Source organism: Pelobates fuscus, chromosome 4 (assembly GCF_036172605.1).
Source record: "Pelobates fuscus isolate aPelFus1 chromosome 4, aPelFus1.pri, whole genome shotgun sequence".
Taxonomy (NCBI): domain Eukaryota; kingdom Metazoa; phylum Chordata; class Amphibia; order Anura; family Pelobatidae; genus Pelobates; species Pelobates fuscus.
The window spans coordinates 73,024,403-73,046,822 of NC_086320.1; the positions used below are offsets into that span (position 1 = coordinate 73,024,403).

General features: G+C 43.4%; 1 protein-coding gene across 1 annotated transcript in view; it reads left to right on the forward strand.

Annotated features, from left to right (window-relative positions):
- The window catches only part of TPD52 (tumor protein D52), a 199,241-nt gene that overhangs the window by 85,640 nt on the left and 91,181 nt on the right, over positions 1 to 22,420 (forward strand). The window contains exon 6 of the mRNA XM_063451306.1: positions 17,448 to 17,629. Coding sequence (XP_063307376.1) covers positions 17,448 to 17,629 — 182 coding nt within the window. The remainder of the gene's footprint in view (positions 1 to 17,447; positions 17,630 to 22,420) is intronic.

Genomic DNA, 22,420 nt, shown 5'->3' on the forward strand with positions numbered 1-22,420 from the left:
GAATGCAGCTTCAGAATTAATCTAAATTCTATGCTGTCTAGGAGGTGGGAGGGTCTGGGAGGGAGGGTCTGCTGCTGATTGGCTGGAATGTGTCTACTGACTGTGAGGTACAGGGTCAAAGTTAAATCAATGATAACGGACCGAACATCGCATATGTTCGCCATCTGTGGCGAACGCGAACAAGCTATGTTCGCCAGGAACTATTCGTCAGCTAACCGTTCGGGACATCACTAGCGGTGAAACTAATGAATAGAGAGGCCCAGCATAATAAATTTGTTAGTGTCCCTCTACACAGCATGGTGGCCAAAAGTTAGATCCTCATCCGGGGACGGGGTTCAACAGTGCTATGCAAACTGGGGATTTGCCACGTGCCAATCCTTGCAAGATTGGATGTGGGGGCATTGTATTTGCAAGGTGTTGAATAATTATTTTTTGTATGGAGTATGAGTGTGTGAATGCTGGGGTGTATTTTTATGTAAACATTTTTCTTTGCAGGAGGGTGGCACCTCTGAGGTCCAGTGGGATTAGGATGATGCAGTTTGCTGGTCTCCTTGTTCCCTTCTCTCCATGCAGCTTTATCACATTCTCTCTAACCTTATACAGCAGTAGGCATATTTTAATCCAGGGGTGCCCAAAAGGTAGATCCCCCAGATGTTTTAAAACTACAGGTTCCATGATGCTTTGTCATTCCAAAGGCAGGTAGTTCTTCAACATCTCGGGATCTGCCTGCTTAATCTGTGCAAATAGTGACATTGGCTGAAAAAAACATGCATCCATCAAGTTCAGCCTTTTGCACATCTGTTATGAAATGCATCGTTCATTGGTGAAGTTTGAGTTCTCTTGCCTTGTTGAAAAAAAAAAAAAAAAAAAGCCAGAGCAACAAGTACAGGCATTCTTCCAAACACTGGGAGGTAAGAACGTGGAACCCAGGTTTGGGATTGAGGGGGTGTCTCTCAAAAAGTTATATGTCCTCTTAGTTGTTTTCTTGGAATGCATGTACAGCAGGCCAACAGATGGCTATTTCAGCTAGCCCTGCTCAAGGCATTGTTAAAGTAACCTGGCTTGGCAGGGAGTGGCCAGGATTGAAGCGGGTGCCACCGTGCTCCAGGAAAGGTTTAAGTGAAGGTAAGTATTTCAGGCTGGTTGTCCAGAGGCAGGGAAGCTGGAGAAAAGGTCCATGCCCACACTGTCCTATGCAGTGCGGATTTGGTTTCCCCGTGGGTGTGGTTCCCAAGGTTTGTGTTTTTTCAAGCTAGATTATGGTACTGAATGCTTTCCTTCACGGCAAGTTGGCTGCTGAGTCTTTATGACATCCTCAGTGTTCCGTCAGCCACAGGTGCTGCACCTAAGAGGCAGTAGCTGTGAACAAATAAAGTATTTGGTGCGTGTAACGGATCGCCTGGCACCCCGACTGGGTACCTCCGTTAAAGGATGCTCCTAGCGTTTCCTGAGGACTCCAAGCACTCTGGCAGACACCACAATCACTGTATCGGAGAAGCATATGAATCCTCCCAAGCCTCTGAATGCTGTAGACAGTTGAATAGGAACCATACGAATAGGTTTGCACTCCTAGCAGTCAAACTGGAACAGCATGCAATAAATCCTCCCCCAAGAATGAGACGACACTTCACTTTGAGGGTTAAAACAGGAACTGAGGTCTGGAACACCAGCCTGGTTTTTATTACAGTTGTGCACATACAGGACACACCCAGGGGGAGGCATAAAACAACCAATCAAGCAACAGTACAACCCACACATCCCCTCCCCTCAGATAAGCAATTAACATAATTATTACATACAGTAAAAATACAGTTTCCACACATACTCTGTAACTTTAAAACCATACATCACATTCACATAAAAATACATACCCACAATCAATCCATCCAGGGGAACAACATATTAAAAATGGCATGAATCAGACCAGGGGTTCAAAAGTTACTAAAAGTATCTTTTGTCCCTTACTAGCCGCATGGCAAACCGGTTTAGACAGGTTTTACATAGGCCTCTATCCTGGAGACAAAGAGGAAAGTAATCCAATTATCCAGGGCTAGAAGCAGACTCCATTAACCACATGGTTACAGAAAGACATAAAACACTTTAAAATACAGAAAGTTACTTTTTATCCATAACACACAGACATTTCACATATCCCCAGATAGCTGGGATCTGAGCGCACAAAACTACCGAATAGCGCGCAGATCCTATTCACACAGTACAATTGCCATGGAGCTAAAGTCTTTCCCATAGTCTTCCATTATATGAATAGGCTCCATGGTATAGCTATCTGGGGTATCACATTCCCATAAAGTCTGGTCCATAGTCCAAAGGCAAGAGGCGGGCAATCAGCCCCCTCCAAGGACACGTGGCGAGGTCGGTTTCGCCACAGTGCGTTTCGTCACCTATATCCGTCATCCTGGATTTCATTTGGTGCTGCACCTAAGAGGCAATAGCTGTGAACCCCAAATCCAGATCCTTACTAAGTGGCCACCTATCTTCTTCATATTGAAGCTTTTAGTCTGTGCCAGCTTTTGGAGTGGCTCAGAACCATATGAGTGGATCCCATCACTTTTATCACATTTATACAGTTTTTACTACATTACCCGATGTGTATGTTTTATTCTATTTATAGATTCTACTACCATTTTTACAGTTTGTGGTAATATTTTTTTCTTATTGTGTGCTCTCCCCACTATTATATGTTACACTTGTTTTTTGTGTGTCTGGAGTGATACACACGGTGATTGTAGCACCATTCCTCCTATTTTATATCAATCTTTACTAGCTATTGTTATGCCTGCCTGCTGTTGTAGTTTGATGACATCCTCAGCGTGTTCTGTCAGCCTCTGTGATGTCACTGTGCAAGCATCCTGTTCACAGCCAGCAGAGAGCTGAGGTCACAAGCCAGTCCAGGCTGTACACTGACATAGCAAGGAAAAAGATCTCTGCACCAGGAAAGGATGGAGTATTCCCTTTGTAGATTTGAGGGGAGGGGAAGCATCCCACCTAACTCAGGCCAAGTCCTCCTTACTGCCAGTTCGGACAAATCCCGGTTTCCCCTGGCCAATGGTCTCCAAGTTCTTCCTGCTGCAGGGGTCTGAAAAATGGTTGATTTTTCTTTCTAATTTCCAACTTGTGGCAGCGCAGTTCTCCCAGCTGCAGGGGGGCCGAAATGTATTCCAAGTTCCAATATGTCCCCATATGAGTCCCATTATAAGCCGCACAGCTTCTCATCGCTGCGGATGGCCCCACTTTCGGCTAGACAAGTTCTCGTGATTCTTCCAGGAGATCAAAAAAGTGAAGGGCCATCATGTCTGACCACCACTTCCATAGGGTTGGGTGTTTTTTCGGATTAGTACCCCTAAGCAACGCCCGTGCATAAACTGGACGTCGGCTCACCCAAGCAGCCTTGAGGAAAGACATGAGGAATCTAAATTTCACACATCAGTCCTGGAAGTCGCGCAGGGACTCTGGGTAACACTCCATGCCCAGACAGGGCTCCAGACGAAAAGTTGGTTTGCCCTTCTCATCTCAGATCAAAAGCTGGGGTCCAGGACCCAGCTGCCTCCCAGCCACAAGAGCCAAGCAGGCAGGGGAAAGGTCCCTTCATGTGGATCACCCCAGCAGTGGTGCGTGCCTCTCCCCTGCCGCACTTGATAGACCAAACTCGATAGATGGGGAGGGGAGGGGGGGGGAGAGGGTGCTGTGGGCCGGTACGTACCCTTGACCTGCTGACTTAAAACTGGTGTGGACTGAGGTAATTAAACTGTTTAAAACAAAGCATCAATTTCTGCCCAGTACTCTGAATGTCAAAGTGAAGACATTCAATGAAGTGCAGGTAAATAGCGGGAGTGATCCCATCTAATTTTTGACACTGAAGAATGCATGAATGCGATTCCCACTGTCCTTGCCTACTACCTAGCAAATCCACCGCCAAGAGCTTGGCGGAATCAGCTAGGAAAGAAGACCCTGTTGAGTTTTACTGTGTTTGGATAAATGAAAGGCCCCCGCAAGCCACGGGGTACCGCCGGTGAAATACCACTACTCTTGGTTGGATTGTTCACCCACTAATAGAGAAAATGAGGTGGGTTTAGAACGTTATGATACAGGTTAGTTTTCCGCTTCTGCGGCTGGGATGGCCCTCTTGCCTTCCCCTTATATCTCTGCCCCCTGGGCTGGCAACTTGGCCCGAGGGGAGGGAGGGCAGCTGCAATGGCTGCACACAGAGAGAGTGTGGGCAGGCTGACGCATCCGGGCCACCAGATGAAAGAAGGGGCTCTTCAGAGACTTAAGCAGAAAGAGATCGAGCGAAGGAGCAAATGAGCTTATACACAAAAAGCATCAGCAAACACACTCCTGATATACATCACCAAACCACACAGCTGGTCCACCTTATGACAGAGGAGGACGCGATGGTGCCAGGATAACGAGTTTGTTTTCCTAGCACTATAGTTTCCCTTTAACCCCTTAAGACCGCAGGACGTACCATGCCGTCCTTATTTGGGCGGCTCTAAACGCCGCAGGACGGCATGGTACGTCCTGGGCGGTCTTACCCCCCCACGTGGCCGGCGGCACATGGCCGCTGCAGATCGCGGTCGGGGGGCATGCCTGGCCCCCCAGGCAGCCCCCCTGTGCCTGGGGACCGCGGTCTGCAGCTTCCGATCGCAGTGACAGGCTGTCACTGCGATCGGTATTTACCATGTGTCAGCCAATTTTAAAATCGGCTGACACATGGAGCCGCGGCATTTTCACTCTGCAGATCGCGGTCGGGGGACATGCCTGGCGCAGTCCCCCTGCGGTCAGTGACCGCGATCTGCAGGCTATGATCGCAGGGAGAGGCTGTCTCTGCGATCTGAATGCAGAGACAGCCTCTCCCTGCGATCTGATCGCAGTGACAGCCTGTCACTGCGATCAGAGTTACTATGTGTCAGCCTATTGGCTGACCCATAGTAACTGCAGGCAGGATCCCCCTGCAGATCACGGTGGGGGGCATGCCTGGCCACCCAGGCACTCCCCCTGTGGCCAATTACCGCGATCTGCAGGAGGTGATCACAGTGACAGCCAGTCACTGTGATCACTGATCCTGTGTGTCAGCCAGTGATGTAAAATCACTGGCTGACACTGTCTCTGCCCCTCTCCTCCCCTATTAACCCCTGTTAAAAAAAAATTAAAGTTAAAAATAAAATATACTTGCATCATTTATATATATATATTATATATATGATCTATATATATATATATATATATATATATATATGCACACATTTACACATACACTAAGTGTATTTTAATATTTATATATATAATTATATATATATATATATATATTAATATCAAAATACACGTAGAAGGATATTGATTAAATATATACATAATTATAATTATATATATATATATATATTATAATAAAAAAATATGTAAATACGTAAAAAAAATTAAAATAAAAAATAAATAATTAAAAATATATATATGTGTGTAATTTCGTTCTAACTGTATATATATAGATATAGATATCAAAATACACGTAGAACGAAATAATATATATATGTATATACCCAAGTATATACGTATACATCACTATATGTATACCTATATATAAATAAAAATAATAGTAAAAAAATTATATACATATATATATACATATATATATATAAAAAAAAAAAAAGCCTTGCACTCCAACTTACATCAATACGGACCCGGTGCTTGATCGCACTGAATAGATACAAGCGAAGAAAAATCAGCACTCCCAGGATTTATCCAAAGTGAAATGTTATTTCTTTATTCCAATAGTCAACGTTTCAGTTCCTCTGGGGAACTTTCATCAGGACAGAATACCTGAATACCTGTCCTGATGAAAGTTCCCCAGAGGAACTGAAACGTTGACTATTGGAATGAAGAAATAACATTTCACTTTGGATAAATCCTGGGAGTGCATATTTTTCTTCGCTTGCATATATATATATATACAAACACACACGTGTATATATAATAATTTTACATATATATTTATGTAATAATTTTACATAATTAGGTCCTTTTATTAATTACAATTTGCAGGACCTGCCTAACAACCCAGGCCGAAAGTATAGGGAATTTAATTTGCTAGCACTATATTTAACCCTATATCTTTCCAAGACACTATAAAACCTGTACATGGGGGGTACTGTTTTACTCGGGAGACATCGCTGAATACAAATATTTGTGTTTCAAAACCGTAAAATTTATTACAACAATGATATCGTCAGGGAAAGTGAAATTTATTGCATTTTTCGCACACAAACGGCACTTACACTGCCGATATTTTTGCTGTCATACTTTTTACTGTTTTGAAACACAAATATTTGTGTTCAGCAAAGTCTCCTGAGTATAACAGTACCCCTCATGTACAGGTTTTATGGTGTTTTCAAAAGTTACAGAGTCAAATATAAGGCTTGCGTTTCAGTTTTTTCACAATGAAATTCGCCAGATTGGTTACGTTGGCTTTGAGACCGTATAGTAGCCCAGAAATAAGAATTACCTCCATAATGGCATACCATTTGCAAAAGTAGACAACCCAAGGTATTGCAAATGGGGTATGTTCAGTCTTTTTTAGTAGCCACTTAGTCACAAACACTGGCCAAAATTGGCTTTCAAATTAGTTTTTTGCATTTTTCACACACAAACAAATATTAACGTTAACTTTGGCTAGTGTTTGTGACCAAGTGGCTACTAAAAAAGACTGGACATACCCCATTTGCAATACCTTGGGTTGTCTACTTTTGCAAATGGTATGCCATCATGGGGGTAATTTTCATTCCTGGGCTACCATACAGTCTCAAAGGCAACGTAACCAAACTGGCAAATTTCAATGTGAAAAAACTGAAAAGTGTAACATGCTATATTTGACCCTGTAACTTCCCAAAACACCATAAAACCTGTACATAGGGGGTACTGTTTTACACGTGAGACATCGCTGAATACAAATATGTGTATTTTATTGCAGTAAAAGCAAACAGTATTATGACATTCACAGTTAGAATGTCACATAGAACTAAGAAAATTTTAAAAAATCATATTTTCTCTCATTTTTTTTATATTTTATTCATATTACGTTATGTTCCATACCTAAATATTTGATGTTAAATGAAAGCCCTGTTTCCCCTGAACAAAATGATATATAATAAGTGTGGGTGCATTTAATATGAAAGAGGTGAATTATTGTTGAACAGACATATAGTCAAAATCTGTGGTTTGTTTAAATTTTTTTTGGTTCACAACTTGTACATTTGGCTGCGGTCTTAAGGGGTTAAAGTTAGATCCCCAGATTTGTTTAGAACTACAACTCCCATGATGCTGTGCACGCCTTTAGAATGCTTAAAAACGACAAAGCATTATAGGTAGCAGTAGTTTTAAAACATCTGGGGATCTACCTCTCAGTAGGTTTGACATACTGTATTCATGTGGTTCGAAGGGCACACTGTTGTTATTCAGTCGCGGCAGCAGAGGGCGCTGTGGTCACGGTTCTGACTGCCAGTTCTCTCTGGTCGCTGTAAGGTCGCAGGATTCTGTCTGTATCCATCATGGCGGCCCCCTGTTGCAGACATGCTGGTTGGTGGCTATGCAGGTTACGGTCATCGCTTTTGGGGGTCTCCCGGTCCTATAGCACAACATTTACCGCAGAGCACCTTCTGTCCGGAGCTGGCAGTAACACGGAGGCCGATAAACAGCCCCCTCGAGCCCCAGGACAGGTGAGTGAACTGTCACTGTCTGCCTACAGTACTGACTGCAGACACAGAACAGATCTCAGGCTGTCACTGTCTGCCTACAATACTGACAGCAGACACACACAGAACAGGTCTCAGACTGTCACTGTCTGCCTACAGTACTGGTTGTGCAGACACACACAGAACATATCTCAGACTGTCACTGTCTGCCTACAACATTGACAGCAGACACACACAGAACATATCTCAGACTGTCACTGCCTGCCTACAATACTGACAGCAGACACACACAGAACAGATCTCAGACTGTCACTGTCTGCCTGCAATACTGACAGCAGACACACACAGAACAGATCTCAGACTGTCACTGTCTGCCTCCAATACTGACAGCAGACACACCCAGAACAGATCTCAGGCTGTCACTATCTGCCTACCATACTGACAGCAGACACACACAGAACAGATCTCAGACTGTCACTGTCTGCCTGCAATACTGACAGCAGACACACACAGAACAGATCTCAGACTGTCACTGTCTGCCTGCAATACTGACAGCAGACACACACAGAACAGATCTCAGACTGTCACTGTCTGCCTGCAATACTGACAGCAGACACACACAGAACAGATCTCAGACTGTCACTGTCTGCCTGCAATACTGACAGCAGACACACACAGAACAGATCTCAGACTGTCACTGTCTGCCTGCAATACTGACAGCAGACACACACAGAACAGATCTTAGACTGTCACTGTCTGCCTGCAATACTGACAGCAGACACACACAGAACAGATCTCAGACTGTCACTGTCTGCCTGCAATACTGACAGCAGACACACACAGAACAGATCTCAGACTGTCACTGTCTGCCTGCAATACTGACAGCAGACACACACAGAACAGATCTCAGACTGTCACTGTCTGCCTGCAATACTGACAGCAGACACACCCAGAACAGATCTCAGACTGTCACTGTCTGCCTCCAATACTGACAGCAGACACACACAGAACAGATCTCAGACTGTCACTGTCTGCCTCCAATACTGACTGCAGACACAGAACAGATCTCAAACTGTCACTGTCTGCCTACAATACTGACTGCAGACACACACAGAACAGATCTCAGACTGTCACTGTCTGCCTACAGTACTGACTGCAGACACACACAGAACAGATCTCAGTCTGTCACTGTCTGCCTACAGTACTGGTTGTGCAGACACACACAGAACATATCTCAGACTGTCACTGTCTGCCTACAATACTGAATGCAGACACAGAACAGATCTCAGACTGTCACTGTCTGCCTACAATACTGACAGCAGACACACACAGAACAGATCTCAGACTGTCACTGTCTGCCTGCAATACTGACAGCAGACACACACAGAACAGATCTCAGACTGTCACTGTCTGCCTGCAATACTGACAGCAGACACAGAACAGATCTCAGACTGTCACTGTCTGCCTACAATACTGACAGCAGACACACACAGAACAGATCTCAAACTGTCACTGCCTGCCTACAATACTGACTGCAGACACACACAGAACAGATCTCACACTGTCACTGTCTGCCTACAATACTGACAGCAGACACACACAGAATAGATCTCACGCTGTCACTGTCTGCCTACAATACTGACAGCAGACACACACAGAACAGATCTCAGGCTGTCACTGTCTGCCTACAATACTGACAGCAGACACACACAGAACAGATCTCAGACTGTCACTGTCTGCCTACAATACTGACAGCAGACACACACAGAACAGATCTCAGACTGTCACTGTCTGCCTACAATACTGACAGCAGACACACACAGAACAGATCTCAGACTGTCACTGTCTGCCTACAATATTGACTGCAGACACACACAGAACAGATCTCAGACTGTCACTGTCTGCCTACAATACTGACTGCAGACACACATAGAACAGATCTCACACTGTCACTGTCTGCCTACAATACTGACTGCAGACACACACAGAACAGATCTCACAGTGTCACTGTCTGCCTACAATACTGACTGCAGACACACACAGAGCAGATCTCAGACTGTCACTGTCTGCCTACAATACTGACTGCAGACACACACAGAACAGATCTCAGACTGTCACTGTCTGCCTACAATACTGACTGCAGACATACATAGAACAGATCTCAGACTGTCACTGTCTGCCTACAATACTGACTGCAGACATACACAGAACAGATCTCACACTGTCACTGTCTGCCTCCAATACTGACAGCAGACACACACAGAACAGATCTCACACTGTCACTGTCTGCCTACAACATTGACAGCAGACACACACAGAACAGATCTCAGATTGTCACTGTCTACCTACAATACTGACTGCAGACACACACACAACAGATCTCAGACTGTCACTGTCTGCCTACAATATTGACTGCAGACACAGAACAGATCTCAGACTGTCACTGTCTGCCTACAATACTGACTGCAGACACACACAGAACAGATCTCAGACTGTCACTGTCTGCCTACAGTACTGACTGCAGACACACACAGAACAGATCTCAGACTGTCACTGCCTGCCTACAATACTGACAGCAGACACACACAGAACAGATCTCACACTGTCACTGTCTGCCTACAATACTGACAGCAGACACACACAGAACAGATCTCACACTGTCACTGTCTGCCTACAGTACTGACTGCAGACACAGACCAGATCTCAGACTGTCACTGTCTGCCTACAATACCTACAGCAGACACACACAGAACAGATCTCAGTCTGTCACTGTCTGCCTACAGTACTGGTTGTGCAGACACACACAGAACATATCTCAGACTGTCACTGTCTGCCTACAATACTGAATGCAGACACAGAACAGATCTCAGACTGTCACTGTCTGCCTACAATACTGACAGCAGACACACACAGAACAGATCTCAGACTGTCACTGTCTGCCTGCAATACTGACAGCAGACACACACAGAACAGATCTCAGACTGTCACTGTCTGCCTGCAATACTGACAGCAGACACAGAACAGATCTCAGACTGTCACTGTCTGCCTACAATACTGACAGCAGACACACACAGAACAGATCTCAAACTGTCACTGCCTGCCTACAATACTGACTGCAGACACACACAGAACAGATCTCACACTGTCACTGTCTGCCTACAATACTGACAGCAGACACACACAGAATAGATCTCACGCTGTCACTGTCTGCCTACAATACTGACAGCAGACACACACAGAACAGATCTCAGGCTGTCACTGTCTGCCTACAATACTGACAGCAGACACACACAGAACAGATCTCAGACTGTCACTGTCTGCCTACAATACTGACAGCAGACACACACAGAACAGATCTCAGACTGTCACTGTCTGCCTACAATACTGACAGCAGACACACACAGAACAGATCTCAGACTGTCACTGTCTGCCTACAATATTGACTGCAGACACACACAGAACAGATCTCAGACTGTCACTGTCTGCCTACAATACTGACTGCAGACACACATAGAACAGATCTCACACTGTCACTGTCTGCCTACAATACTGACTGCAGACACACACAGAACAGATCTCACAGTGTCACTGTCTGCCTACAATACTGACTGCAGACACACACAGAGCAGATCTCAGACTGTCACTGTCTGCCTACAATACTGACTGCAGACACACACAGAACAGATCTCAGACTGTCACTGTCTGCCTACAATACTGACTGCAGACATACATAGAACAGATCTCAGACTGTCACTGTCTGCCTACAATACTGACTGCAGACATACACAGAACAGATCTCACACTGTCACTGTCTGCCTCCAATACTGACAGCAGACACACACAGAACAGATCTCACACTGTCACTGTCTGCCTACAACATTGACAGCAGACACACACAGAACAGATCTCAGATTGTCACTGTCTACCTACAATACTGACTGCAGACACACACACAACAGATCTCAGACTGTCACTGTCTGCCTACAATATTGACTGCAGACACAGAACAGATCTCAGACTGTCACTGTCTGCCTACAATACTGACTGCAGACACACACAGAACAGATCTCAGACTGTCACTGTCTGCCTACAGTACTGACTGCAGACACACACAGAACAGATCTCAGACTGTCACTGCCTGCCTACAATACTGACAGCAGACACACACAGAACAGATCTCACACTGTCACTGTCTGCCTACAATACTGACAGCAGACACACACAGAACAGATCTCACACTGTCACTGTCTGCCTACAGTACTGACTGCAGACACAGACCAGATCTCAGACTGTCACTGTCTGCCTACAATACCTACAGCAGACACACACAGAACAGGTCTCAGACTGTCACTGTCTGCCTACAGTACTGACTGCAGACACAGAACAGATCTCAGACTGTCACTGTCTGCCTACAATACTGACAGCAGACACACACAGAACAGATCTCAGACTGTCACTGTCTGCCTACAGTACTGACTGCAGACACACACAGAACAGATCTCAGTCTGTCACTGTCTGCCTACAGTACTGGTTGTGCAGACACACACAGAACAGATCTCAGACTGTCACTGTCTGCCTACAACATTGACAGCAGACACACACAGAACAGATCTCAGATTGTCACTGTCTACCTACAATACTGACTGCAGACACACACACAACAGATCTCGGACTGTCACTGCCTGCCTACAATACTGACTGCAGACACACACAGAACAGATCTCAGACTGTCACTGTCACTGTCTGCCTCTATGTTGCATTACTGAAATAAATGAACTTTTGCACGATATTTTAATTTTTCGAGTATCACCTGTACTTAGACAGACATATACACTGACAGAGATACTGACACATACACACACACAGTCTGACATTCTAACACATATTCTCTGACAGACATACTGAGACATTCACAGATACATACTGACACACAGACATACACTGACACACAAATATATACTAACTGACATATTGCCACACATTCAGACATATTAACACACAGAAACATACAGACATACAGACACACACTGACCGACATATTGACACACACACACTGACCGGCATACGGACACACACACAGACACTGACAGACAGACATGCTGACACACACAGATACACTGACAGATATACTGAGACACACAGACAGACACACACACACACACACATACACTGACAGGCATACTGACACACACAGACACACACACACACACAGACACATACACCAACAGACATAATGACACACACACAGACACTGGCAGACAGACATGCTGACATGCACAGACATACACACATACATTGACAGATATAGTGACACACAGACACTGACAGACAGACATGCTGACACACACACATACACTGACAGACATGCACACACGCACAAAATGTACACTTTTGTACATGTTTCCTACCTTGCCTGTCTCAGCCCCGCTCCTCCTTGCTGTCTCCCACTCGGCTCTCTGTGGGAGGAAGTGACAGCCGCAAGTCACTTCCTCCCATAGAGAACAGAGAGCCACGTGCAGCCCAGCCGGTTACAGGAAAGCAAGAGGCCCCTGCTTACAAATGCCCACCGGGTGGCCCTCCTTAGTGTGCCGTGGGCCCAAGCAAGGGGGGGGGGAACAGTTAAGGGCAGCGGGGCCCATGGGGCAGCTGCCTTGGGCCCCCCAGGAGTACCTGGGCCCGGGGAAGCTGCCCCGTTTGCCCCGCGTTAAAGACGGCCCTGACTATAAATGGTAATGTTCCAATGTTTTACAAATGTTTATCAATATGCTGGACCAGGACTTCCCAAACTTTTGTGGGCTGAGACCCACTTTCAAAAACAGTAATTTTTTGTGACCCATTCACTTGTAATGCATATTTTAAAAATGAATAAACTTGGCACATCATAGCAGTGAGCTTTAGATGCATAAAACTGGCTCTCACAGTAAGTCGCTGGGAAGAAGTGAGAGGCTGTCACTTCCTCCCAGTGCGGTCGATATTACAAGGGCCGCGGCGCCTGACCAGCAATAATACCTATTGGGTGGCTATAAGCTGAAGTACATAGGCCACCCGATGGGCACCCTGACTATGCCGACCCCGGTGGTAGTTTCGCGGCACCAGGCTTCTAAAACGGTGTGGGCGGGCGGTGTCACCTGGTGACCCGCCAGTGGCTTGCGACCCACACTTTGGGAAAACCTGTACTGGACAGTTTTTGTGGTTTTTCTATGCAGTTTTAAAAATATCTCAAGAATTCAGCATTTACCCCATAAAGTTAAAAAAAAAAAAAAAAAAAAAAAAAAAAAAATAACCCCACTACACAGCTGCAAACAGTCTTGATACACCCATGAACCCATAAAATATAATACTGTACATTAAACAATTGGGGCATTTGTGCGAGAGCAAAAAATATATACAACAATCACCCCAATGAGCCTAAACACCTATGCAAATTGACATGAAAAGAATATATTAAAAAAAAAAAAAAAAAAAAACTAAAACATAATATGAGAATATATATACAATTTGTACATTTCCATGTGTGTTTCAGCTCATTGGAGTTATTGTTTTATTTATTTATTTTTCTTTTAGCCAAACGACCCAATCGTATAGTGTGCCATATTATTTTTATGCATATAGTGGCCACATATTTAGGCTTGGATGTGATATCTAGATACTAGTTAGGGAACACTAAGTGCTTGGATTATTGGCCACCTCTAATTGTATGTTTTGGTTGGTTAGGAATTTGTAACTATATGTTATTTGGTGCTTGGGCACCTTCTGCAGTGGGCTCCTTGGGTGGGAGTGAGCGACACCCAGGTATACGATCATTTTATGGCTCAAGAGATTGGGCTTGAATGTCTTTCTTTGTCTTTTTTAACCACTGCCTTGCAAAAGTGCATAATCTTCATAATACCTACAAATGAACACCTCTCTGTCCTGAAGATGCTTGCACATTAGCCCTAATCCATTGCACAAGGATGGACCGAAAGATCTGACAGTCCTGTGCTCTGTATGCTAATCTTCACATTGCAAGACGAGAAGACAATCTATAATGGAGAAGACCTCTATGGCTCCATTCATCAGAAAATGAGATTAAGGTTGTTGCCCAAGCAGATTAGAGCCACTTTTTTTTGGATTGACCCAGATATACATATTCCAAGAAAAGGAATACATTGGATCTTCATGTACCATACTTTTACAAGTAGCATAGGTTGTTACGGTGCTTGGAGTGTCTCTTTAAATTAAGAATCGTAGATTATAAGATCTAATTACCCTTAGTGATTGATGGTTGCCTTTCACTCCAGCACTTGTTTACTGTCAGGTTTATTTACTAAATTGAGAAATTTAAAGGGAATCTCAAGTTTTAGGACAAAGTTGCCTAGCTATGTTGCAGGATTTTATCAATTTGGCTGTTCTGGCCTTAGATCCTCATTGCATTCCCGGTAATTCTCACTTAAGTCACCTGTCTAGGTACTCTACTCCTGTCAGTAGCCAACTGCCCTGGGAGTAAGAAAAAGAATGAAAACTAAACTAACCACAAGGGGGAGCTACTTCATCAAGGATAGCAGTTCTGTAAATGAAGTGATTTAATCCATGCTGGTTTTATTCTATATTTATTTTAAAACTGCCAGCATTTTTTGCGTATTGAAACGTACAAGGAAATGAGAGCGAAAGATTCTATGCCATCATAAAAAAAAAAAAAAATCTATTCAATATTCCAAAATAGAATGACAGGGGCAATATGTGATGACAGCACTATAAAATTGAAAGCTGTCATGAGCATGGTGTTCTGTCCTGTACCACTGCAAAGCTATGCGTATTGTATTGTAATACTTTGTTATATTTGTTTTATATAGTGCTCTGCAATCTGCTGGCACCATATAAAAATAAACAAAATATAGTGTTTGCTGAGTGAGAGATTAAAGGATATTTTATAAATTACAATTTCATAATTTTTCCTTTATTTCTGTGATATAAGATTAATATTTTGTGTTCGCTAATGCCTCATACGGTGCGCCTACTGAAACTGCTAAAGATTTCTTTCTTTCTTGAACTCCTGAAGTTGTTGTTGGGGGGGGGGGGGGGGGGGGGGTGGCGTCTTTAAAGTTGCCCATTGAAGATAAAGACAGTAGTCTCTAAAGTATCTTGTATCTCGTTCATGCCAACATATTTCTACCCTCCTCCTGTTTAATGGCTTGATCTTGTTTTTTTCTCTTCTCTGTCTTTCAACCAGTTTTTTTTTTTTGCCAAGAGGCTCTTTAGAAATCAATTTGTATTCTTTTGATATCCTCTCCCCATTTCTCATTCCTCTAGTCTTCTTTCATCACCCACTCTTACCTTCTTTCCCCTTGATGCCTATTTGAACTACAACTCACAGGAACCCACAGAACAAGTAGCCATATATTGCTATTTTCATTAAATACAAGAATTTAAATTGTGGTTATCCTTTTTGTATCTTGTTAATTTTTTTAAAGAACACTTCAGGCACCATAACCACTACAGAGCACAGTAGTAGTTATTGTGGTGCCGCCCGTAAGCCAAAATGTTATAGAATAGCTCATCTTTTTACCTGGGATCCGCTGGCCAGCGCTTCCCACCTTCATTACTGGCGATGAGAAACTGTAAGCATCTGAGCAGGAGCTTATATTACCTCTCCTGAGCTAAGCGCTTCATTGTAGGACCTAGCTCATATAGCGAGCTCCAGGTTCTCTGACATAAATGGTAAAGTCAGGAAGCAGCTCCCAGTGGACCCATGTAAGAAGTCACAGGTCTGAAATGGTTTTACCACTTATAGTGGGCAACGCCAGGGCATTCCAGGTCCCACTACAGCACGCAGCTGGAAAAAGGCCATTAGTACTTGAATGGCTTTGGGACTGCATGCGTTAATCTGTCTGGTTTCTGCCTTGTGTGAAATTCTCCTTATAAAGAAGGGATCAGTATTCATGTCACTAATGAGCACTTGGAAGCAGATTGCAGTTAGAATATGGTGACAGGCTGTCTGATAGCAAGCTGTAAGTGGCCTTTACTTCAGTCTCCATGGTAATGAAGTCCCACGAGTTCACATGTCCTGGTTTTACTGTATCTTTCTAAAGATGTCGCTGTAAGAGATGCTCATACTTGACAAGTGTCCTTAAATGGTTCATGAAAAGTGGACTTCTTTAAAACCTTTTTACTTTTTATAAAGGCTTAATTTAAAAAAAAAAAAAAAAAAAAAAGGCATTGTTAAAAATTATCATAAGTTTTATTCAGTGGAGAGTGTTTAAGAGTTCAAGTCTTTACAATCCACCCCAAAAATAAAATAAAGAAAGCCTGCCCCCAAAACTGCCTTCATGGATTTCTGGATAACCGTTTTGCATTTGAATACTCTTCCTGGTGAACCTCGAGCTAAATTTGAGGACCTACGTACCAATATACCTGATGTCTCTAAACCCTGGGGTTTTAAAACTACAGCTTCCATGATGCTTTGTCATTCCACAGGCATTCTAAAGGCATGCAAAGCACCGTGGGAGTTGTAGTTTTACAACATCTGGAAATCTACCTTTTGGACACCCCTGCTCTAAACCATTTAGATACTAGAATATGTTGGTGGTGTCTTATCATTTGTGAATAGTTGATAGATTTTATTTATTATTTCCCATGCGATTTGTAACTGACTTGGCCAGAACTGATTGCTTTTTAATTCATGTCTTGCGTTTCCTGATGCAGTGACCAGCATCAATTACTGATGCCAGCACATCTCTAATCCATTTTTCCCTTAATGTCTCATAGGAGCTCTTCAAGAGTACTGAGTCCTTCGCTTCTTTGCTTCGCCGATCTCCACTTATTCAGATGGGACCTGCCAAAGACAAGATAGCGTTTGGTAAAATCATGCATATTGTTGATGACCATTTATACATCGACTTTGGAGCCAAGTTTCATTGTGTGTGCAAGAGACCAGAGCAAGACAGCGAGTAAGTAAATTGCACTTTGTAATGTGAAAATGGATATGTGATATACTTTCATACAATGCTTAAAGTAACACTACAACGTTAAGAATGCAAACGCACATGTCCTTGTTTCCCTCCATTAACATGGGGGAGGGGGCAGTGTATTGGATTTGGGGGCAGTGTATTAGAATGGGGGGGAGGGGCAGTGTATTGGATTTGGGGGCAGTGTATTAGAATGGGGGGGAGGGGCAGTGTATAAGAGTGGAGGGAGGGGGGCAGTGTATTGGATTTGGGGGCAGTGTATTAGAATGGGGGGGAGGGGCAGTGTATTGGATTTGGGGGCAGTGTATTAGAATGGGGGGAGGGGCAGTGTATAAGAGTGGAGGGAGGGGGGCAGTGTATTGGATTTGGGGGCAGTGTATTAGAATGGGGGGAGGGGCAGTGTATAAGAGTTGAGGGAGGGGGCAGTGTATTGGATTTGGGGGCAGTGTATAAGAGCTGAGGGAGGCAGTGTATTAGAATGGGGGGAGGGGCAGTGTATAAGAGTGGAGGGAGGGAGGCAGTGTATTGGATTTGGGGGCAGTGTATTAGAATGGGGGGAGGGGCAGTGTATAAGAGTGGAGGGAGGGGGGCAGTGTATTGGATTTGGGGGCAGTGTATTAGAATGGGGGGAGGGGCAGTGTATAAGAGTGGAGGGAGGGGGGCAGTGTATTGGATTTCGGGGCAGTGTATTAGAATGGGGGGTGGGGCAGTGTATAAGAGTGGAGGGAGGGGGGCAGTGTATTGGATTTGGGGGCAGTGTATAAGAGCTGAGGGAGGGGGCAGTGTATTGGATTTGGGGGCAGTGTATTAGAATGGGGGGAGGGGCAGTGTATAAGAGTGGAGGGAGGGGGGCAGTGTATTGGATTTGGGGGAGGGGACAATGTATTAGATTGGGTCTGCATGGAGGCGCTCAATGCTCCCCATGGAGATGCTGTTTGGCCACGCAACTTTTTGCCACACAAGTACAATAGCCTCCCAATGCTTTCCTATAGGAAAGCCTTGGATTGGCTGAGATCATCAAGATTGATGATCGCAACCAAAGTGAAGAACACACTCATAGAACTTCAAAATAAACAAGATAACGTCATTTGTTTTTTACAGCTGTGCAACAGCATACATTCACCATTTCAGTCCTATTACCAAACATTTCTTCCTGGGGCAGTGCTGCACAGTAGGCAGCAGTGCCGTTCAGCGTCTCCACGCTCTGCATGGGGACGCTGAGTTTTTCTCATAGCGATGCATTGATTCAATGCATCTCTATGAGGAGTTGCTGATTGGGAAAGCATTTGATTGACTAAAAATCTGCAATTCTTATGATGTCGCCAAGGGCGCGGGGGCGGGGCCAACGCTGGCGGACTAGCATGGCGCTGAAAATAAGGGGAGTTTTTTATAAACTTTTAAGGGGGCTAAGGGAGGGCAAGCCACCTAAATGGTGTGTTTAGCACTATAGGGTCAGGAATTCATGTTTGTGTACCTGACCCTATAGTGTTCCTTTAACCCTGCTGTGTAATCATTACAATTTCTACATCTTTTACATTGTACGGTTAAAACTACATGATAATTACACCCAGACCACTTCATTGAGATGAAATGGGGTGAGTAGCTTTAGTGATCCTTTAGTTTATTATTTTTTATTTCCCCTTTAGAGACTCTTACATTTTCACTATCAGTACTAATACTGGTGTAAGTTTGCTGTGTTTCTACACTTTAACCGAGATGTCAGTGAGTGGCTAACTGGTGTTTGAGTTTGTCACCTGGGTTTATATTTAGGGATCCTGTACGTTTTGAACATTTTAGCTCTGTGTTTTCTCAGCCTGTTTCTGACCAAGCACCATTAATGTAATGATGTTTTCCATGCAAATGTCAACCTCTCATTCAATAAGAGTCTAATTGTCTGCATTTCCGATCAAATGCCATTCACTTCTGAAAATTGAACGGGTGCCAAACTACCCTGGCAGTTCTAGGACATTTCTATAGGTTATATAAATCATGTCTTGAGAAATGTGTCAAGCTCAAATTTGTTTCTTTTTTTTTCAACAAATGTTTATTGTGGGAAGATAGTTAAACGTTGACTAAATGTTTTTGAAACAGGCTTTCCCTATTGTCATGAATTGTGACAATTAAGAGTTTGCCCCACTTTATAGTAACTTTGTATTTAAATTAAAACTTCCTGTATTCTAGTACTGTCACTTTTAAGATTTTGTCATAAAAAGAAAATCTTTATGGAAAGAGTCACCATATATTAACACAATAAAAATATATACATAACAAATGAACAAATACGAAATGGATGTATTAGCACCAGCCCTCAAATACTGATCAAATGCAATTTTTACTTAAACATTTAAGGAATTTATATCAAAATATGTAGATATGCACATGTCAAAGAAGGGCCTACATTGGCTAATGTAAATAAAAATGACAAAACTTTGCAAAAGTTGGGCCTGCAGTAAGCTTCCTTGTGTTTCCTACCTCTTCATAAATATTGAGTTCAAATCATGACCTGGTCACTTTAAATGTGGGCCCTGTTTAGTACAAAAACATGGCTGCCATAGAATCCGGGCAGTGCTTTGGTTAGGTTGCGTTTGTTTTCGTCACCTGGCAGTATCTGGTTTGACAAGTAGCGATCATTTAATTGTTTGCACAATCATTTAACCTCATTGTCTGAGCGGAGGAAAGTGTGGCACCTTACTTCATCTCATCACCAGCTCCGGAACTCTGCAGCTCTCGAATCGGTGCCAAAGGATTATTACTGTCAAGTGTCTGACTTTAGAAACAGTCAACCATCTGTGCACGGCAGTACAGTGTTATTTATCTTAAATGTCAGGATGGCTCCTGCATCATTTTTTAATTTGTTCACAAGGAAACAAATAGAGGAAACCCTGCCAACATTTTCAGAATCTAGAGAGGCCAGGAGAACTATTTTATAACATGCAATATTCGTTACATTACTGTGTTTCTATATGCTACTGCTTGAGTAAGGGATTCAGTCTAAATCTGCCTTGATTGTCAAAGAATAGGATATCTAGAAATCGCTCGGTACATGTTACAATGAAGGAGAAGGCGCTAGTTTCTGCTACGTCAGAATAAGAAACTCATATTGCCTTATACTGGATTTTACCAGTTGTTGGCGTTGGATGAACTGTTATTATTGTTACGGCTTTCTTTAAATAGGGGAAACTAACCCATACTGGATTTTTAGACTTTGATAGCATTGACTGCTTATATTTTTTAACCAACCAACCTATGTTACTAGGTCTCTGTAATTCAGTAAATATTATTATTTTTTTCATTTTGCTTCTTTTAAAAAAGTTTAAACATTTAAACAGAAATGTGTAGTTTTCATGTTTTTTTATTTTTTTATTTAAGTAACAGCAATACAAATTTATTGACACAATCCAGGAATCTAAACTGGCATGGTTGAAGGTGTAAGCAGACCCAAATATAAATGACATCACTTTCCAAGTTAGGCCCAATATAAATCTAGTGCATTACAAATACATTATGGCATGGAAAATGTACGTTTGCATTGGCGATGAAGCCTTGTAGAATGGAATAGTGGAACATAATGATTGTCAGAGGGCCAGAGTAACGTACATACACACATGAGAAGTGACGGGCAGGATTTTAAACCATGTTTATCCATAAGTTCTGAAATAGAACGCTAGGGATACTCTGCATTCCTGTCATTGGCTGAATGCTACAATGTGCCAGGCTCGGGGAGGCAGGCAGGAAACAGACCTGTCAGTATTTCTCTGTCAGTCTGATGGTGGCTTCCCTGAGCTACTGAGAAAACCTCAGACAATCTTCATTATATTATTCTTGTCAAAATCCAAAGTATATTTTGTGCTTGTGCAATCTAAGCATAATTATGGTAAATACCAGTCAAATCCCACTAATTGCTGCTCCCATCTCTTCTCCCATTGGTTTGATTACCCTCTCTTTGTGTTGGATTCTCTCAGGCAGGCTGTCTTATTCTAGCTGTATGACTGTGAAAGATGCGGTGGGCTTTAAAAAAATTTTCAAATGTAGATGTTTATTCCCCTCCCTGTCTCTATAATCTCTTTCACATTCTAACCTACTTCCCTCTGCTTTTTGTGCATTTCAGACTTACCTTTACCATTTTTCTGTAGTTTACCCCATTTTCTGTCTCTCTGTAGTTCTGGCTCCTGTTTTATTGCTCTCCCATCATTCTATGTGTCTATCTGTGTTTCAGCCCGCTGTCAACAATTCTATTTTATCAATATCCACCTCAGTCCATTTGTAAATTTTCTATTATGTTTCTTGTGGCAGAACAGCTGCCTATTCATGCATTTTTCCCTTTTGTTTTATGTGTTTTCCCTGACTTTCGTGCAGTATACCCTGTTTCCCCATTCGGGAGCGTTCATACGAATGGAATCCATTCGTCTTCCGAATAGGGACTACCCCAGCGCCCCATTAGAACGTTCCCACCAATTAATCAGAACGTTCGCACTTGCAACATAAGTGTGAAACCGCAACATTTACACTTGCAACATTGTGTGAAACCGCAAGGGAAGTTATTAATGAGCGCTCCCCTGGGTGGCTGCCATTTCATATAGACGAACGCCAGCCAGGGGGAGCATTTGTATCCCGAAAGGAGACGCTTCCCTTGCAGGTTTTAACACCGGAACCTCGTGAACAACAGAGGCTGGTCGGGGAATGTGCCGGACTTAGGCCGCCTGAGGTTGGTGGGGACACTTTTGGGGTACTGGCTATTTGACAGGCTTTTCTGTGCCTGGGAGACAAAGGGAC